Below are 20,859 nucleotides of genomic sequence, written 5' to 3' on the forward strand. Positions count from 1 at the left end.
CACCCATGTACCAAGCACCACCACCCACATATCAACTCTCATCCCCCAGATATTCCTAACCAGCCACTGTCCACCACACCTATAACTCCCAACCATCTCATTTTCAATCACCACCAACTCGCCACAACTTTCCAAGACCAAGACCCAATTTCGACCGCAAGACACCCAAACAATACACCGTCATTGCTGAGCCCATCGACCAACTGTACGAAAGATTGAAAGTTGCTGGTTATGTCACCCTCATTCCTGCTGTGGCATTAGAGAATCCATACCAATGGGTTAATCCAAAAAAACTTGTACGTACCATTCCGGTATGAAGGGGCACACCACTGATGAGTGTCGAACACTAAAGGACAAGATCCATACGCTAATCGACAATAAGGTCATACAGGCGAAAGAGGCAGCACCCAATCTCCGCAACAATCCCTTCCCTGATCATAGAGATGGTGGGGTACATGTGATAGAGACAAACGAAGAATAGGACCCTGAGGGGTCGATTGGGAATATTCGAGAAGGCGATGACTTTAAGGTTGCAGTCACACTTACTCATATTGTGGTACAGACTCAGTCACCAATCGAGGTCGAGGTAGCTGCACCGATTCCATTTGAGGTAGAGGTAGCTCCACCTACGGCCACTCCCGTTCCATTTGAAGTAGAAGTAATCACACCTTTCACTATGACAATATCAACCACACCTCCATTCGACTTAAAAGCAATGCCCTGGGATTACGTGGCCGAGGCTCGGCGAAAAGGGAAGGCCAAGGTAGAAGAATCCGATGCTGCACAAGGAATGACTAGGACTGGAAGAGTCTATACACCTGAACACTTGGGAGGATCGAGTAAGGATGCCACTACCAGGCAGCCTGTCATTGAAATATGGCCAGATGACCTGTGGAGGAAAGTACAAGCAAAGGAGTATTCTGTCATTGATCATTTGAACAAAATCCCTTCCGAGATATCTATCATGTCACTGTTACAAAATTCAGAGGCACATAAGAATGCTTTAATAAAAGTGCTGAGTGAGGCTTATGTACCCAATAACATCGCTGGCAGAGAAATGGCCAATATGGTAGGGCAAGTACTGGAAAGTCATAAGATTATCTTCCATGAAGATGAGCTACCGCCTGAGGGGTTGAATCACAATCGAGCATTGCATATCACAGTGCAATTTGAAGATAAATTCATTGCCATAGTCATGGTTGACGAAGGTTCAAGCCTCAATATTTGTCCGTTGGACACTCTGAAAAGGTTGGACAATGGTTTTCATGAAATACGGGTAGGAAACATAAACATGAAAGCTTTCTATGGGTCCCAAAGGGCCACGATTGGGGAAATCAACCTTTGCTTGCAGATGGGGCCAACTTCGTTCGACGTCGAGTTTCAGGTACTTGATATACCAGCCTTATATAATCTTCTGTTGGGCCGACCATGGATCCATGCCGCTGGAGCCGTGACTTCTACACTACATCAAGCTGTGAAATTCGAAGGGAATCGTTAGGAAGTGATCATTCACGGAGATGGAAGTAACCCCATTTACACTAGTCAAACCATCCCAGCTATTGGATATAGAAGAAGGCTAGGAGGGGAAACATATCATCATATTGAATGAGTCAATGCCGTCGAGAAAGATAAATGGTGGAGCAGTAAAATAGAAAGTATATTGGCATGGTCTGGGTATGAGCCCGCCAAAGGACTGGGAAAGAATCTCCAGGGCATCACTAAACCGATACAGCTGAAAAATCATGGTACCACCTTTGGGCTCGGATATCAGTACACATGGCAAGAATACAATGATTGGTTGCCTCCATGGTGCAAACCATATTACCCTCTCGAGCAACCAGTGCCACACCTAGAACAAGCTTTTCACCAAGCTGGTACGATATGGGGGGCTATGGAAGAGGAAGCACTCGCTGGGTTGAAGAATTTGTTCTTGGAGGATGAACACATGGACTGCAGCGCCATAATTAAGGAGGAGGAAGAAGAAGGCCTCAATATTCAGACCGTAAAGAAGGGAGCTGTTCTCAGGAACTGGACCGCCACACCATCCCGAGCTCGCCGAGTCCCTAGGTAGCTTGGCAGATTTTACTCCTATAGTCGTTCTAGGCATTTAAGATTTCCAGTAATTTTGATTTACTTGTTTCAAAATAAATGCTCGATTCATCGAGCTATACTTGTATAAATCATTTTTCGGTTTTAATCAAATGTATCTGCTCTTTATTATTCATTACTATTTCTACATTTTTTCTTTCTACAGTGTTATTATTACTTTATTTGATGAACCAGTGACTATGACATGTAATGAGGCAACGCAATATGAGAATAGTGATTCAGATGAAGAAGATGAGATATCCGAGGAAGTTGTCAGAGAGGTTGAAAATTTTGAGAATAAGCCTAAGTCCAATCTGGACGAAACCGAAGTAGTAAATTTGGGAGATGTCGAGATCGTCAAGGAGACTCGCATCAGCATTCACTTGTCACCAACAGAGAAGTAAGAGTACATCCATTTTCTAAAAGAATATGAGGACATTTTTGCATGGTCATATGACGACATGACCGGCTTAAGCATGTCTATAGTGGCTTACAAATTACCTACTAATACTATGTGCCCTCCAGTAAAGCAGAAACTCCAAAAATTCAACCAGACATGATCCTGAAAATCAAGAAGGAAGTTACCAAGAAGATTAACGCCAAAGTTCTCCGGGGTGGTTGAGTACCCAACTTGGTTAGCTAACATTGTGCCAGTTCCGAAGAAGGATGGAAAAGTTAGAGTGTGTGTTGACTATCAGGATTTAAATAGAGCAAGTCTTAAGGACGACTTCACACTGCCAAATATACACATCCGGATCGATAATTGTGCCAATCATGAACTCCAATCCTTTGTACATTGCTTTGCGGGTTATCACCAGATCTAGATGGACGAAGAAGATGCAAAGAAGACAGCTTTTATTACACCTTGGGGTGTATACAGTTACAAGATGTCATTCGGTCTGAAGAATACTGGGGCTACTTACATGAGAGCTATGACAACTTCTTTTATGATATGATACACAAGGAAATAGAGGTGTATGTGGACGACGTCACTATCCAGTACAAGAGGGTCGCAGATCACATAGCGGACTTGAGAAAGTTCTTTGACAGGATAAGGAGGTACAACTTGAAATTGAACCCCGCAAAGTATGCATTTGGGGTTCCCGCAGGAAAGCTAATGGGATTCATTGTCATTCGTCGAGGGATTGAGCTGGATCCGTCTAAAGTCAAGGCTATTCAGGAGTTACCATCACATAAGAGAAAAAAGGATATAATGAGCTTCCTAGGATGTCTCAACTACATCAGTCGATTCATAGCACAGTCCATAGTCATATGTGAACCCATCTTTAAAATTCTAAGGAAAGATGCCGAAACAAGCTGAACAGAGGATTGTTAGAGGGCCTTCGACAAAATCAAAGAGTACTTGTCCACACCACCAGTTCTGCTCCTGCCAGAGCTAGGACAACCTTTGCTACTCTATCTATATGTATTAGATGGAGCCTTCGAATGTGTTTTGGGACAACACGATGAGACAAGAAGAAAGGAGCAGGCCATATACTACCTGAGTAAGAAGTTCACACCTTACGAAGCACGATACTCTCTTCTAGAATGCATTTGCTGTATTTTGACCTGGATGGCCCAAAAGTTAAGGCATTACTTCTATGCCTATACCACATACCTCATATCCAGGATGGACCCTCTGAAGTACATATTTCAGAAACCGATGCCGATTGGGAAGTTAGCCAAATGGCAGATACTGTTGAGTGAGTTTTACATCATCTATGTAACTCAAAAGGCAGTCAAAGGACAAGCATTGGCAGATCATCTTGCTGAAAACCCCGTGGGAGGAGAATACGAACCCTTGAAAACATATTTTTCTGATGAAGAAGTATCATTCGAAGGAGAAGACATTACCTAAGCATACGATGGTTGGAAGATGTTCTTTGACGGAGCTGTACATTTCAAAGGAGTGGGCATTGGAGTAGTTTTGGTATCAGAAATGGGTCAACATTATCCGGTATCTGCTAAACCCAGATTTCCCTGCACCAACAACATGGCGGAGTATGAAGCCTGCATACTAGGGCGCAACATAGAAATCGACCTGAACATTCAGGAATTTCTAGTAATAGGTGATTCAGATTTGCTGGTGCAATAGGTACAAGGAGAGTGGGCCACCAAGAATTCCAAGATATTACCATATCTGCACCATGTACAGGAACTGAGAGAGGTTCACAAAGATAGAATTCTGACATGTGCCCAGAATTCAGAATGAGTTTGTCGATGCATTGGCCACCTTGTCATCTATGATACAACATCCAAATAAGAATTATATTGATCCCATTTCTGGTGAAGATCCATAATCAGCTGGCATATTCGGCTCATGTTGAAGAAGAAATAGATGGAAAGTCTTGGTTCCATAACATCAAGGAGTATTTGCCAAAAGGAGCATATCCGGAGCATGCAAACCACACTCAGAAACGCACACTCCGGAGATTGTCCAATCACTTCTTCCACAGTGGAGGAAATCTGTATAGAAGAACTCCTGATTTAGGACTACTAAGATGTGTCGACGCAAAGGAAGCTTTTAAGCTACTTGAGGATGTACAATCCAGGACCTGTGGCCCGCACATGAATGGTTTCGTCTTGGCTAAGAACATACTCAGGGTCGGTTACTTTTGGATGACCATGGAGAAAGATTGCATCCAGTATATTCGCAAATGCTTTCAATGCTAGGTGCATGCCGATATGATAAAAGTACCACCAAACGAGCTCAATACAATAAGCTAACCTTGGCCATTCACCGCTTTGGGAATGGATGTCATTGGTCCGATCGAGCCCAATGCTTCAAACGGACACAAGTTTATTCTGGTAGCCATTGATTACTTCACAAAATAGGTAGAGGCTACATCTTACAAAGCTGTAACCAAGAGAGTCATCACAGATTTTGTCAAAGATCGTATCATTTGCCGATTCGGAGTTCCCGAGTCCATTATTACTGATAATGCCGCCAATCTCAACAGTGATTTGATGAAAGCCATGTGTGAAACTTTCAAAATCAAGCACAAGAATTCCACAGCCTACATACCTCAGATGAATGGAGCCGTAGAAGCCGCCAACAAAAACATCAATAAGATACAAAGAAAGATGGTAGAAAATCACAAGCAATGGAACGAGAAGCTACCTTTTGCTTTATTGGGATACCGCACTACAGTTTGCATATCAACTGGGGCAACTCCTTACATGTTGGTTTATGGTACCGAGGCTGTCATCCCAGCCGAGGTAGAAATTTCTTCTTTAAGAATCATACATGAAACTGAACTCAGCGACGCAGAGTGGATAAGGAGTCGCTATGAACAATTGGCCCTTATCGATGGAAAAAGGGTGAACGCAGTGTGTCACGGTCAATTTTATCAGACTAGAATGTCTAGAGCTTTCAACAAAAAGGTCAAACCAAGGCAATTTGCACCAGGTCAGTTGGTGCTGAAGAAGATCTTCCCACATCAAGATGAAACCAAAGAGAAATTCTCTCCCAACTGGCAAGGTCCGTACATGGTTCACAGAGTGCTGACAGGAGGAGTACTCATACTTGCAAAAATGGATGGAGAAACTTGGCCAAAACCAATCAATTCAGACATAGTCAAAAGATACTATGCTTAGATTATTTACATTTCCTCATCTGATGTAATTGAACTACGCTTGACGTGATTCCCACTTAAGAGGGGATACGTAGGCAGCCTTATGGGTTCGGTCATATCATAATAAAATTTCCATTTTTCAAATATTAGAAACTGGGGCAGAATTTTGTGGAGGACCCTCAAAATTTCGGAGCAAGTCCAGCCGATGCCATCGTATGCCAGAAAGTCAGAAATTGGTTAAGAAATTGGGGCACAATTTTGAGAAGGATTCTCAAAATTCTGAAGAAGGTTCAGCAAGGACTATTATCCACAAACGGTCAAAAGATCATCTAACAAACTGGGGCAGAATTTTGAGGAGGACCCTCAAAATTCCAATATAAGAAAGCTGCAATGCTTTGAGATATGTTACAGTCACTAGTTCATCTAAAATTACTTGATATATCAATACATTTCTAAAATGACTCTATGATTGCATATTTTTCGAAAACTTTATTTCTGTAACAGTCAGGTGTTACCTAGGGGAACTCGAAAATGCCTCTAGAATGGAGCAAAACAAGGCAAGGCCAGAAGCACGAACCAACCTCCCCCATAAAACTTACAATTTTTTCTTTGAATGCGGGCACAGTTGACGTAGCGATAGCATCCACAAATATATACACATAACAAATTCACTATCAATCAGGACATCAGACACCGAATATATCTCCAGCTAAGACATGTACTACTCTCATTTGCTACTTGTTATCTACATGAGGCTAATCTTTGCCTCCCCATTTGCATGAGGCTAATCCTTGTCTCCCCATTTGCATGAGGCTAATCCTTGCCTCCCTATTTGCATGAGGCTAATCCCTGCCTCCCTACTTGCATGAGGCTAACCCCTGCCTCCCCACTTGCATGAGGCTAATCCTTGCCTCCATACTGGCATGAGGCTAATCCCTGTCTCCATACTTGCATGAGGCTAATTCCTGCCTCCATACTTGTATGAGGCTAATCCCTGCCTCCCTATTTTGCATGAGGCTAATCCTTGCCTCCCTACTTGCATAAGGCTAATCCTTGCCTTCCTACTTGCATGAGGCTAATCCTTGCCTCCATATCTGCATGAGGCTAATCTTGCCTCCCCATCTGCATGGGACTAAGCACAATCCCTCTCTGCACAAATATTGCGCTATTTCTAATACTATCTATTTATTTTTCAGTCGGGCTAAGCTTTGCCCTCCATTTCACAAGACTAAGCCTTATCTTGTTAAATCATATTATTGTATATCATGGGTTGAAACATCGCCAATCTATCCGAAGGCGTCATAGTCTAAAAGGCATCATCCTCTTAGCCGGAACACACCATACTATGGCCTGAGGATCCCTCAAATTTGCATATCATTATTCAAAGGCTTCATGGTTCGAAGGCACCATCTTCATGGCTCGAGAACATCATTTCATGGCTGTGAATCCCTTACTAAACAATTCATGGCCCAGGATGTCATGGTCCAAGGACGTCATCTCTAACCGTCCAAAGACAACCTTTATGGTCCAAAAAGGGAATTTGCATCATGTTTAAATTTTCGTACAAATACATGTTCGTAGCATCTTTTATCTGCAGGTGACCAGTAAGAAATTGCTATCAGGAGTGACCTCACTTTAGTTCCTTCAACTGTCTCAAACCTTAACCGCTTACCATAGCCGCTTTTGCATCTCGTGTCCATTCTTGCAATAACTTCATCGGTATATTCCGCCAATAAATCCAGAACTACACATGGCCTGATTTTTGTAAGACCAGGGATATATAGGCAACTCGAAGACCAGAGTCCAACCTCTATCTTTCAAAACATCCCATCCGGTCAAAATTGGCCATCATTTCTTTACCCGAAAACTCTTTCATCCTTCCTAGGTAAAGAAAGGCAGATGTTGATACACAACTTTTTTTATATTTTTTTAATACATATATATATATACTTTCAAAATAGCATATATGCAGTTATAAGCATGCATGAGCATTTTTATAATTTTTTATGCAATTTTTATAATTTTTAAGACCATGGATATGTAGGCAACTCGAAGACCAGAGTCCAGCCTCTGTCTTTCAATACATCCCATCCAGTCAAAATTGGCCATCATTTCTTTACCCGAAAACTCTTTCATCCTTCCCGGGTAAGGAGGAGCAGCTGTTGATACACAATTTTTCTTTATATTTTTTTAATACATATATATACTTTCAAAATAGAATATATGAAGTTAAAAGCATGCATGAGCATTTTTATAATTTTTTTATGCAATTTTTATAATTTTTAAAAGCTCCAAATTGATTTATTTCTTCCTTTTTATTCATAAAATTTTCAATAATTGCCCTTCAAATTATTTTTCTGGTGATTTAGCCATCTAACTTCTATATTTATGCCAAAATATTGTTTAAATATTTTTAGTGTATTATTATAATTACATTTACTTTTTTTAAAGCTAATTTGTATATATTTGCAATACTAGCCCTATTAATGCATAATTACTTTATTAATACATAAAATGGTCTTTTATATTTTTAAAATGTTAAATAACTATTTTAACCCATTTTAGTACACGAAATTATTTTTCAGAGATCATTTATTATTTTCTTATAAATTATATAGTATTAAAATGGCTATTTAAAATCTAGCTTAATTTCATTTCAATTTCAGCCCAATTCCAAACCCTCCCCAATCCCAATTTAGTTGAACTGGAATCTAAAATTATCCAGACCAACTTAGGAACACCTACCTGACCCAAAGCCCCATCAGATCGTGGCTATTGGTCTTTTAGCTCAACGGCCCTCGTTGAAACCTTCTTTTTTATTCCCAATAACCCCTAACCCTAAATCATTTCTACACACCCGTCGCCCTGAAATCCTCTTTGCACTCAAACGCTCTCAACCTAACCTTAATCTCCAAACGCCATCACTCATCTATGGCCATCTCCGATGACCTCTCACCGCCTCTCAGGCCTCCGATGGCCTCTCTCATGTTGTTCTTGCCATCTCCAGAGCCCTCAAGGGACCAGGGCTAGTGGCTTGCATCTATTTGTCCTCTCTCGCCGGTTTCAGGCCACTTCAATGAGATTCCGAATAAGATCGTCCTATAATAGTTACGATCTATGGGTTTCTCGGTATGTTTCAACATCTCTGTATGGTTCTCTTCGAAACCCTAATTTCTTTTCTAAACCTCTTAGATCTGTACAGATCTAAGATGATTTGGGTTTGTTTCATGTGAGTTTTACAATAACCTTGAGATTCTTTACAAAATCGTATGATTTTCATCTTTTCCTAAACCTAGGGTTTTTAGATTTTCTTTTAAGAACTGTTTGATAATTTTTTGTGTTTAATCTTCTGCTTCTCGTATATTTTGACTAATTTTGTAAGTCTGCTACAGCCCTAGCCCGTTTGTATTGAAAGCCCTAATTTTCTAGGGTTTTTCGTTTGGTTTCTGAGTATTGTTGCATCTGATTGTGTTCTTATCTTGGGTTCTTGTGACTTTCCATGATTTTCTTGTCCTAACATGCTTCTACTGAATTTTCCTAGTTCAAACTTTCACTAATATTATGTACTTGTGTTCATACTGAACATTCGTGCAAGAGTTGTATACTTCTCCTTAAATCAGTGTTGTTTAACTTTTGTTTTATTAAAATTATGTATCGATTTCTGACTACTCATGCTTTACCTCATTTTATATGCTAAGCAAGCTGATTCTTTCGTGACTTTCTCTTCGATTGAACCCTTGATTATTCTGAATCCCTTAATTCCTGGTTTAATTTGAACACTTTCCTTTAAACGTTTGATTCTTACCTCTTTACTCAATTTGATTGAATTTACATGCCTTAATTGCTTTTCCCTACCATGTTTGTATTCTGCTGATTATTTATTGATCTGTTTCCTTTATTAAACTGTTGTGCATTTACCCCTAATTACCTATTCTATACCTAAACTTTACTTGATTCTTTTCCTTAAATACCTAGCATACTTTACCGTTGATTTGATTGTCCCTTTATTAAGGGAAAGACTTGCTGATTCACATGTGACATCCCTGATTTGCTACTTAATTGATCTCTTAACTTATTTGTTAAGTTTTGATTACTATATAAACCCCCTCTTACTTTTAGTTCTGGACAACAAAGAGATAACAGCGAACACTAGTTCAAAAACTCTCTCTTATACTTAAGCTTTCTGCTCTTTTCTATTACTTGTTACTTCTATTGAACTAGCCGACCGTAAGCCAAGGCTAGTTATTGCACTACACTGCTCTATACTTTGTGTCTGCTCACCTTAACTGGTATGTTCCTCATTAAGTTTTGAAAATCAAACCCTATGTGTTTCATTCCTGCATTAGTCCATCAATTGTGATTTCAACTTGTATTCATGTTTATCTCTTTGCTCAGCATGTCTAAAGTTCTGTCATGTTCAATGTATGTTTTACATTCTGCCCTCTCTCTTGCTTACTCCTTTGTTTAGTATGTCTAAAATTCGGTCATGTTCAATGCATGTTTTACACTCTGCTTACTTCTTTACTTAACATGTCCAAACTATATGCTTAAATCCTGTTCAAGATAGGCCAACTATTATTTATGTTCTAAACTATATAGTAAGTCTCCAAGATCCTAAGTGTGTATGCAGTTTGTGACTGTATGTTTCTACTATCCCTATCCCTATACCCTGAAGTGATTCTTATGTGCCACAACCCTTTTATTCCCATGTGAAGTTTTGTTGTTAAGTAATCTGAATATGACCAATTAATTGTCTACTGCTTGATACTCTTCTCAAACTGTCTTTTACCACTAAGTTATTTCCTGTTTTCTGGAAAAAAAACTTTCCTACTTCTGAAGTCATCTCTGTACTATTTTTAAAACAAAACTATGTCAAGCACTCTCACACTACTCCTAGAATATTAGGTTCTGCCCCTCTGGCATGTGTACTGCCTTGAGATCCTTGAGATTTCTCTGAACTCTGGCATGTTAGAGCTGGCCTTTCCATACTGCACTTAAATCAGTTCTTGTTTGAGAAAAGTCTAGGTGTGAGCACTGCCCGGGATCCTTGAGGTCCTTAGGGAACTCTGACACACCTAGACAAGTGTCTATGGAACTTTGGTATTTGAGGCTATTGGAGGCTTGGAAGTCATTTGGGCCTACTTCAGGCTCCCTATAGTTAACTTCTTCTCTCTTTTTTATTTGTTTATGTAATTTATTCAGATGGTCTGTAATAATTATTTGTAAACAACATTGGGGTGATTAGTAAAAAGGGGTGGGTAGTCATATCTATTGGGTAACTCGGATAGATACCATGCCTATAGGATTGTGTTAATGCACTTACTATGTTTGCTTTACTTTCACAATATTAGAAATCATGCCTATAGGATCTAAATGGATTCAATAATAGAAATCATGTCTATATGGTTAAAATCAACTTCATAATTAGATATTATGCCTATAGAGTGTAAAGTGTTTGAGTTCAGTTTCTATTACAGCATGTGTTTACATTCGTCTCACTAGAAATCATGCATATAAGTTCAAAAATCAGCTCTTAACAATTAGATACCATGCCTATAGGAATTAATATCAGAAATCCTGCTTGTAGAACTCAAAATCAGTCTAGTTAACAAATCAGTTTAATCCATGTTAGTTCATTCTGAATTAGTTTAATCAATTGTCCGCTTCTCTAAATGAGTTTTCAAACACTGCCTTAAATCAACATCGCTAGAAAACATGTCAATAGGATACCCAAGTGTCCGTTTAAAAACTGTTCACTATTTTACTGCATCAATGCAGATATTATGCTCGTAGGACATCATTGTTATGCGTTTAGGCAATCTTGTAGGGTGATTTAAATTCTTCAACTCTGAAACTGTGCTTTGTCATTTAAAAATGTTCAGATTTAACAGGTCTAAATCAGTAGGCAAGTCAAATAGGATTTTGACACTTTGTCCTAAGTCAATACTGCATAATCCCTGCTCACCTAGATATCATATTCTAGGATTTTCTCTTAAATACCTGACTGTTGTTTGAAGACGTGCATTTACTTCTTATATTTGTGGAGGTGACTGTGAGCCTATAATCTGTTCTCTTTAAATGCAGTCTTACTTGTTCTTGATTGACGCCTAGATTTTTATCCTTTAAAACCTTAGGAAGGTCTAGAACTGTCAAAAGGTAGAGGTCATAAAATACCTCCAGGGCCACGAGGAAGGGACGGGTAGTGCAAGCATAGGACATTTTTAAGGTTGCTAGAACGTTTTAGGATACGACCAAGGGGAGGGACTTAGGTAGAAAGGATATGATGACTACGCGCTACTGTCACGTGTAGTCCCTCATTGAGGAGTGTTTACCGGGCATTGTGTGGGGTGATCCTATAGGCTAATCAACCTAGGACCCCTATTTCCCAATTCCTGATGTTTAAACCTTACTCTTTTATATGCAACTTGTTCAAATTCTTTGAGTCATACAGTGTCCAAAACATGCCCTTGTTTGCAAGTACGTGTTTAACTGTTTATTTGTTGAAGGACTAATTCATAAGGATAAGTTTGGCTGGGGCCTACCTTGTGGACCTAGAGGGGTACCTAACACCTTCCCCTCAAGGTTATTTCGAGCCCTTACCTTAAATCTCGGGTAATACAAACTAGTATCACTCTAGGTGCCCTAACGCACCATAATCCGCTAGGTGGCGACTCTTCAAACCCAATTCCCAAAAGAAAATGAGTTATTACCCCTCATGAATGTCGAAACTCGGACTTCTCTATCTCTCTCCGTGGAGGGTAAAAAATATTTGCTACTTCAGAAACAAATCGAGGTATGAATATAATATAGAGAATTTTCTCTATATAGAGAATTTTCACTTCAGGAAATGGATTTATATATATATATCACTTTTGGTTGTTAACAAATTTAGTTACAATGAGGTATACGAAATATAGCCAGTTCTGATGATCGTACTATGCTAGAGTTCAAGTGCACCATAAATTTAAGTCATAAGAAGACACCGAAAATATTACCACTACCGGAAAAATATTACCACTATCGGTGGTTATATGGTTCTTGTAAACTCTACTTGAGTTTAAATGGACCTAACAATATTATCCACTTTATAATATTTTTTACAAATGATACGTGATGAAAATAAGTATTAAAAAATAGATGTTATGTGCTAATACGTATACAGAGCACGTAACATAGCAAGTGTTAATTCAATATACAATTATTTTCTTAGCGTTCAAATTTGTATTTCAAATCACAATATACCTGCAAGTCCTGCATCACTTGGAAATTAACAAAACCAACGTACTGTTCACCACCCCAAGGATAAAATTCCTCATAATGCTCTGAATGAACTCGGTCCAACCATAGACGTAAGAGCGTCGCCTTACATCGGAGATGAACTCTAAAATAGAAAATAAATTCGAAGTAAGTGGTCAAAATGATAGAGTCTCGTGCTGATAACGCGTTATAAAATAAAAATTGTAAAGTAAATAAATCGAAGACAAGTATAGAGAGAGCTTGATATTTTATTCAACTTCAAACTGATGTGCATAATGAACTGAAATCTCTTCTATATATAAACGAAAGGAAGTAGTTGCGAGGCTTTTTAGAAAGCTGCTGCAAGGCTTTTCTTGAGCTGCTTGTAAGCTGTCTGCATGAGCTGCTCGCAACCAGCATGATTAATAAGAAGTTGTTGCAAGTTATTTCATTAAGTTACTTGCAATCTGCTTGCATCAGCTGCTTGTAGTCAATAAAGTACTAAATGGATAATCTTCTTCAAAAAGATTATCTATAGTGGAGTATTAAATGAACATCTACAATATAATATTTTTATAATAATTTTTTACTTTTATAATGAATGATTTCTGCTTTTATTATGATTCAGGCAGGGCAATGGTCAGGGGGAGCACGTGATCTTAAAAGGAACGTGGAACACACGTGTTTGTGGATGAATTGACGATTATACCCTTTGAACAAAGTTGTAAGAAAGCGAACTTTTTGTATTTCTTTTTAGATTTGCTTAGTTTGATCTCGGTTAAAAACCTTGCTTTTATTAAGTTCATGTTTGACCCAAAATTTAGATTTAAATTTAAATAATTAAATTTTCTAATACGATAGAGTTATTCTTAACCAATTTTAATATTCAAAAGATTTATTAACAGATTTTGTAGCAAAATGTTACGAGTATTATTTTAATAGCAATAAATAGTGACAATAAAGCAATTTTTAATGACCCGAGTACAAAGAAGGTAGTATTAAATAGCAATAAATAATGATGAATGGCATTTCATAAATGCACATGAATCATTTGAAAAGGGTAAAATTCTTCGATGTTCCTTCTGACAAAGATGGGTGATGATAAGTCTTAGAATATTCGGATTCTCCTTGGATTGTGGGAGAAAACATAGATAAAGACCTAAAAAAAAGGTGTATCTTGTATGTCAATGATAAAGCTAGAATCTTCGAAGAATGTCAATGTGTTATTTTTTTACAATGAGTGTCCCCTCCACTTTACAATCCTTTCTCTTTCTATTTATAAGGGCATATGGACCACAAAAACCCTAATAGTACAGATGGGAGGAATATTCCCTGGAATATTCTCTGTAAGGTCTTATTTCTAAAAGTAGCCGTTACGACATTCTCTTCTTGATCACCGGATATTGATAGAAAAACAGTCACACCAAAAGAAAGACGAAGAGGGAGCCTGCGGCAAGGGTCAGATTGACCCTAGGCTTAATGCTCCAACGAGCACAGTCAGAAGAGAAGCCTTTGGAACTGTTGCTGAATTCATGGGCAGGCAAGAGAGAACCAGGCGAGCTGAAAGATCTTAGTAGCTAGAGGAAAAGAAAGCAAAAGCGATTCCCGTAGTAGCGGGGGCGAAATGGAAGTTACCTAAACCGTGAAAACGGGATTGTGGGAGCTGCTCTGCTAAAAGGAGTATTTGTCCTCGTCTTTATCCTCTGTTGAGTCAACTCGACCTCGCCTTCGTCATCTGTTAGGTCATCTCGACCTCGCCTTCGTCCTCTGTTGAAACCAAATCGATGACGCGAGCCAACCTTCGAAGGCTTTCTTAATGTCGACTTGGCCCATATATTATTATGATAATTTTTAGCCCATACAATTCAATTTCGATCAAAGTTTAGCTCGGACTCAACCGAGGCAACTCTATTTTGTAGTTTATGTTTAATCACATCCAAATTTAAGTTTTAATTCATTTATATGAATCAGTCACATATGAATTCAATTACTATAACTTCATCACCTCTTTATTCTTTTATATTTTTCTTAACACAATCGATTTATTATGAAAATAATCTCTCTTAAACTAACATTAAAGAAATGATTCAAAATTAAACATGGTAGCAAAACACAATTGGACTTGATTCGGAATAGTTACGTTCGATTCGGCTGAAAAATAGTAGGAAGCTCAGTTGAACTAGATAGCCCGAATGGACGAAAGTCGTCATCCCTTCGCACGAAAGTTGCACCTATGTAGCTAGGTACAATTTTTTTTTTTAATGTATATGTAGAACCCAGCCACTTAAATACACCGGGTGTGGTGTCCTTCATGCAGACAAGAACGGTTTGCGCAATGTCAGATAAAGATAATATACAAATCTATGACATATATTGTGATTATAGTATAAGTGTTGGGGTTGGACTTGGTTAAGAATTGGACCATTCTATGTCTCATATACATACACTATAGTACGTAATTAGACTTGTTTGGAATACGTGGCATGGGCTGATCAAACATAATAGTACCCGGTTAAATTAAACTCATAACTTTCGAGGCGGAGCATAAATTTAGACGTAAAAATCGATTAAAATTCTAACAAAGAATAGATATGAACTCATAATTCAAAAAGTAAAATGGATTGAATAAAACCATAATCCGCCTCTAATACATGGCGGTTGGTACTTCCGTTTAATATCAAGGTTACTCTGCTAAAACAACTCTTAACAGAAAACTAGGTATGAGAAGGAAAAAATAATGGCTTAAAAGGTGGATATTTGACAAATAATTTCAAATTGCAGGAAAATAGCAAATTAATATAACAGCCGCGAATATAGAATTAACCAGATTTAAAGAGACCAAAAAAAAATTAGAGAAATATTGGAAGAAACTTGAATGCATTAGTCAGTTGGTCCGAGGAAAACTCTCATCAAAATAAAAACGAACTTAAACTTGCTAGCATTGCAGATAAATCTATGTTAAAACATAATCTCACAAAATATTTCGTCAGCCATTTTCAAGAAAATTCACGTTACCATGCACCGTAACGATTTATAGCATCCACCTTTCTGAATTCTTAATTAATTTTTCTCAATCATTCCACATAGAGAAAACACCAGGATTTGATCCTTGAACTGATGAATCTCCAGACCAACCATTGTAATTACTTCCATTAACTGGCATATTATCATAATCAACTTTCACAAGTGCAACTTCCTCTCCATTTCCTCCTCCTCCTACACCATTAGAAGTTGAATTTGAACTTATTCCGCCGAGTCCAGTTGAATTACCAAAATACCCTCCAGTACTGTAACTTCCAGTACTAGAACTTCCTCCACCATTCTCCATCAACCCATGCAAGAAAACCGGATTACTCTGAAGATAATTGTTGTAGAATTGATGAGTAGAATCATAATGACTAGTCTGCACGGCAGGGTGAAGTTGAAGTTGTGTTTGGAGATAACTCTGGTGGAAATGTGATGGTTCTTGATTTTCGAGAGTCATTAAGGGTTGATGAGATTCAATACTAAAGGGTTGTTGTTGCAATAAAGGATAGGCGTGTAAAGGATTATTTGATGTACTTGAATTTCCATATTGGAAACTTGAGTTTAGAGCAATCATTTCTTGATCTCTTTTTCTTGAGGATTCAAGAGCTTGTGCTTCTTTTAGTCTTTTTGCTGCTCCTCCTCCTATAGGAAGAGTGTTGCTTTCAAGTATGGCTTTCACATCATAACGATTCATGTCGAAATTTGTAACTGCATTTAAGCCTCTGAATTTTATTGCTGCTATGTCATATGCTTCTGCTGCTTCTTCCTCAGTAGCTGCATGCAAAATTCACTTGAAATTAGAATGGTCATTTTTTGCTTTAACGTAGGGTCATAGGGATATAACTAATTACTGATAAGATTGACAGTACGTAGAACATGAATCTTTCTTAGTTTAGCTAGGTTATTAATCTTGTTTGTTGTAGAAGTACAATTATCTCTAGTTATCTTATCTAGTTAATTAGAGGATGTAAAAATTACTTCTACTTTACGCTATCAATGCATAGAAGCTGAACTCCAAATATATTGTTAACAATAATAATTCTTTGAGTTTAAATTCTATACACTAACAAGTATAAAGTATTTTCTCTATACTGTTGTGATTTGCATGCTTGACTGGAGTTGAGGGGTTTACCAGAAACAGTATATCTACCTGCATAAGGTAGGGGTAAGGTTGCATACATAATACCCTCCTCATACCCTCTATTTATGGAATATATTGAGTTTGTTGTTATTGTTGTTGTAATGAGTATAAAAGAATTTTTACACTATCATGATGAACTACGACAGCATTTAACTATTCACAATAAGTGAAATTTATAGTTACATGAATAATAATAAGTTACTTTATACTGAGAGTGTAAATATTATTGACACAATTACTTACTGAAAGTTCCCAAGTAGAGATCTTTGTTTCCAGCAACTCTTCCTATCCTTGCTTGCCATCTTCCATGCTGATGGTGCCTGCTCCCAGATATGTCAGACAGAAAAAGAAAAATTAAGGATGAGAATAAAGAGAGAGGAACTTTCTTTTTTTCTTTTCTTTTATCTATATGAAGTTTTAATTGGGAAACAAAAAACAAGACTATGAATACCTTGTTACACCACGATACATGGATGCACCCCTGGAGAACCCACTACTCTTCCTGGAATTATAGCAAGAAAAATTTCAAGTAAGAGTTTAAATAGAATAATTAACTTATATATAATGACAGTTTAGAAGGGAGCCTTGGCGTAACTAGTAAAGTCGCTATCATGTGACCAAGAGATCACGGGTCCGTGACGTGAAAATAGTCTATTGCAAAAATGTGGGGTAAGGTTGCGTACAATAAACCCGTGTGGTCCAGCCTTCCTAGACCCCGCACATATCAGGCGCTTGCTGCACCGAGCTATTCCTTTTTTTTATACTGACGGTACAATGATCTTCTTTATTATCAGTGTATTTTGACTTGTTAATTAGATCTGTTATTATGTCATTTTGTAAGTTACTAATTCCACTTTTATGGTAATCGCCAGTAGTTACCTTTCGGTTGATTTGACAGTATAAAAATTCTTTTTTAGATCATAGAAATAGAAATTATAAAAGAAAAAACAACAAAATTGTAAATACAAATAGGTATGAAGGGGTTAAAAGAAGTTGTCAGTGGAAAGAAGCTATGGTCAGTCACTGCCAAGATTTTCTGGATCTATTATAGTGCCAATAATTGGTTACTATAAAAAGAATACAAGTTTACACAGACTATTAATTTCCTATTAAAATAGAAACTCTAGAGCAAAGAAAATTAAAAATATTATAGATGGAATAATAACAACAATTTATAAAAGGTTCTGACCTTCTAATTGCAGCAACAAATTCTTGCCTTGTCATGTGCTTCATATCTTCCAGTTCCTTCTCATAGTTGCTAATCTATTCTCATTATATAAAGAATTAATAAACATGTCAGAACTAATGCAAACATTTTTATTTAATACTTCATCTATTCTATAATTTATATTTTAATGTTCTAAGTAAGGTTAATTACTGGGAAATTAGTAGTGGTAGATGTTCCCCAGTATTTCAATGCAGCAAGATCATAAGCCCTAGCTGCCTTCTCCTCCTTATCATACCCTCCTGCTCGAAAAAATTAAAGTAAATAAAAAATAATTAAAGAAAATTAACATTTTATGTAATAATCAAATAAGCATTTAATAGTTGAACTGATAAACTGATAATTTACTTACCCAAATACACTGCAAGTGATAAAAATTAGCAGCCACCCCAAAATGATGAGAAAAAAAAATAGTTAGCTAAAATTGATTGTAGAGAAGAGATTGATTTAATAAAGAAACAACTTTAAAATATTATTGATATTGAAATTTCACCTTGACGACCCTTTCTTGATTGCCCTTCCCTTCTACAGCTATTATCCCATAGATGTGCTTCATATCTTCCTGTCCATCTATGTCTACATTTTCCAAAACAAAAAAAAAACATATATAAAAACAAAAGTTTTTCTCCTTTAGCCTAGGAATTTCATAATATGCTGGTGTCACATAAGCATAACCAGCCTAAAAGGCACGACCAAGTCCAGAACGAGCACTACCAAGCATAAGATAAAGAAAGGGTGTTTCACACAAGGAACCTCCTACTCTTAAGGATAAACTACGATATTTGATGGACTGGCAGGTCAGCCACGTAATTAGGAATAACATGATGAGAAATCAACCAGAATAAAAGAAAGCAATTGTAAGTATTTAGGGTTCCCACGAGCCTGACCAGCCTAAAAAGCACGACCAAGTCCAGAACGAGCACAACCACTCATAAAATGATCAGAAATCAACAAGAATAAAAGAAAGAAATTTGTAAGTATTTAGGCATTGCACGAGCCTACAAGCACGACCAAGTCCAGAACGAGCACAAGCACTCATAAAATTATGAGAGATCAACAACAATAAGAGAAACAAACGCTAAGCTTAGTAAGAAAACTTTACCTAGTTACACCTCTATAAATTGATGTTCTTTGGCCAAAAGTATCCAAAGTCCTTCTAGGTGCAGCTTCAACAATACTAGTATTACTATTTTCACTTGCATTTACTGTAGTAGTAGCACTTGGACTAGCACTTGTTTCGCTAGTTGAACCTTTTCCACTTCCCATTGACAATGTCAAAGACTGAATATTACAAGCATTTTCTTGAAGTTCATAGTTTCCTGTTGGAGCTAAAGCATTTTGCATTGGCATAACGCTATTGTTTTGAAAGAGATAATCTGAATCGTTCGATTGGATTTCGTTGTAATGAACTAATTCAGATTGGTTTTCATCAGATTTGTTCACTCCAAGAAAATCAGCCACCTTTGGTACTTCATTGCTTCCTTGTGTGTTCATTAAGTTCCATTCTACAAAAATATACGAATTATTGATGAGATAGTCATACACTTCAACATGCAGAAATTAAAATACGATAAGGACGTAGTATACCTTGGTTATGGAAGGGATTGTCAATGGTTTCATTCACTAACCCTAAAGTAAAGTGATGAGATTGAGTTGTTTGTAGATGAGGAGGTAAAGATGAATGAGTGGGAGATAGTGGAAAAGATAGCCAATTGTTTGAATTCATTGAAAACTCAAGATTTTCTTGATAATTTCTTGAATCTAATGTTTTGGACCAATGGATCAATTCCTGCACATGTTCAAAAAAGAAAAGAAATGAATAAAACAGAAGAACAACAAATCATAAATACATAATTAGTAGCACATATATATTGTCATACATATATACAATAGAAGATGAAACTGACAAAGGAATGAATTACCCTAAAAAGAATATGAAGAGACTCTCTTTCTCTCTCTCTTTCTCTCACTTTCTCCCCCTTTGCCTTTCTTTGGTTTATTTCATTGTTTCACTCAAGTATGAGGTTTTAGTAGGGGGAGAGAGAGGAGAGAGAGAGAGGAATAAAGAGGTGGAAAGAGAAATAAATATTGAGAAAGAATGGGGTATTTAAATGACTGATTTTTTTTTTTCTGCCAAACCCCATTGTAAAGAATGGTCAATTTTTTCAAATGAAGCTGACTGTATGCTCTCCACATTCCAACACTTAAAACTAGAAGCGGTAGAATATTTTTTTCTTTGGGGGGGGGGGGGGTGTGCTTTGTGCATCTGTTTATATTTATCGTATACACATTTATGTGCAAATATTTTTAGTATAATATAACCTGTAATAATAGATTAACTAATTATAATTTTATCAAACTACAATCCAATTAATATTTATCATAAAGATTTAATAATTATCTTATATGAACTACATAAAGGTCTGTTACATAAACTAATTTATTTATCATCAAAGATTATTAACTTTGGTGCACCGATCGATGTATATTCATTTTACACTATCAGATTAAGCTATCTACAATAAAAATGTATATTCATAATAAGTCTAATATGATAAAAAGATCAC

The 20,859-nt window shown here is 37.2% G+C and overlaps 1 protein-coding gene across 1 annotated transcript; it reads right to left on the reverse strand.

Annotated features, from left to right (window-relative positions):
- Positions 1–15,734: 15,734 nt before the first annotated feature.
- On the reverse strand, positions 15,735–20,373 carry LOC107810725 (AP2-like ethylene-responsive transcription factor PLT2). Its single transcript, XM_016635536.2, has 10 exons — positions 20,215–20,373; positions 19,880–20,081; positions 19,395–19,797; positions 18,786–18,868; positions 18,645–18,653; positions 18,446–18,534; positions 18,257–18,330; positions 17,519–17,569; positions 17,311–17,387; positions 15,735–16,700 (listed from the first exon to the last, which is right to left on the reverse strand). Exons 2-10 carry the CDS (start codon positions 20,016–20,018, stop codon positions 15,970–15,972), a joined length of 1,656 nt encoding a protein of 551 aa, XP_016491022.1. The 5' UTR covers positions 20,019–20,081; positions 20,215–20,373; the 3' UTR covers positions 15,735–15,969.
- Positions 20,374–20,859: the final 486 nt, after the last annotated feature.

This window comes from Nicotiana tabacum, chromosome 18 (genome assembly GCF_000715075.1).
Source record: "Nicotiana tabacum cultivar K326 chromosome 18, ASM71507v2, whole genome shotgun sequence".
NCBI lineage: Eukaryota > Viridiplantae > Streptophyta > Magnoliopsida > Solanales > Solanaceae > Nicotiana > Nicotiana tabacum.

Excerpts from the sequence above, each read along its gene's own strand:
- LOC107810725 (XM_016635536.2), bottom strand. The coding sequence starts at position 20,018 with ATGAATTCAAACAATTGGCTATCTTTTCCACTATCTCCCACTCATTCA. Across the intron at positions 17,570-18,256 it reads TTTGTTGCTGCAATTAGAAG|GAAGAGTAGTGGGTTCTCCA; the intron begins GTCAGAACCTTT and ends CTATAATTCCAG. Across the intron at positions 16,701-17,310 it reads TCTCTACTTGGGAACTTTCA|CTACTGAGGAAGAAGCAGCA; the intron begins GTAAGTAATTGT and ends TTTTGCATGCAG.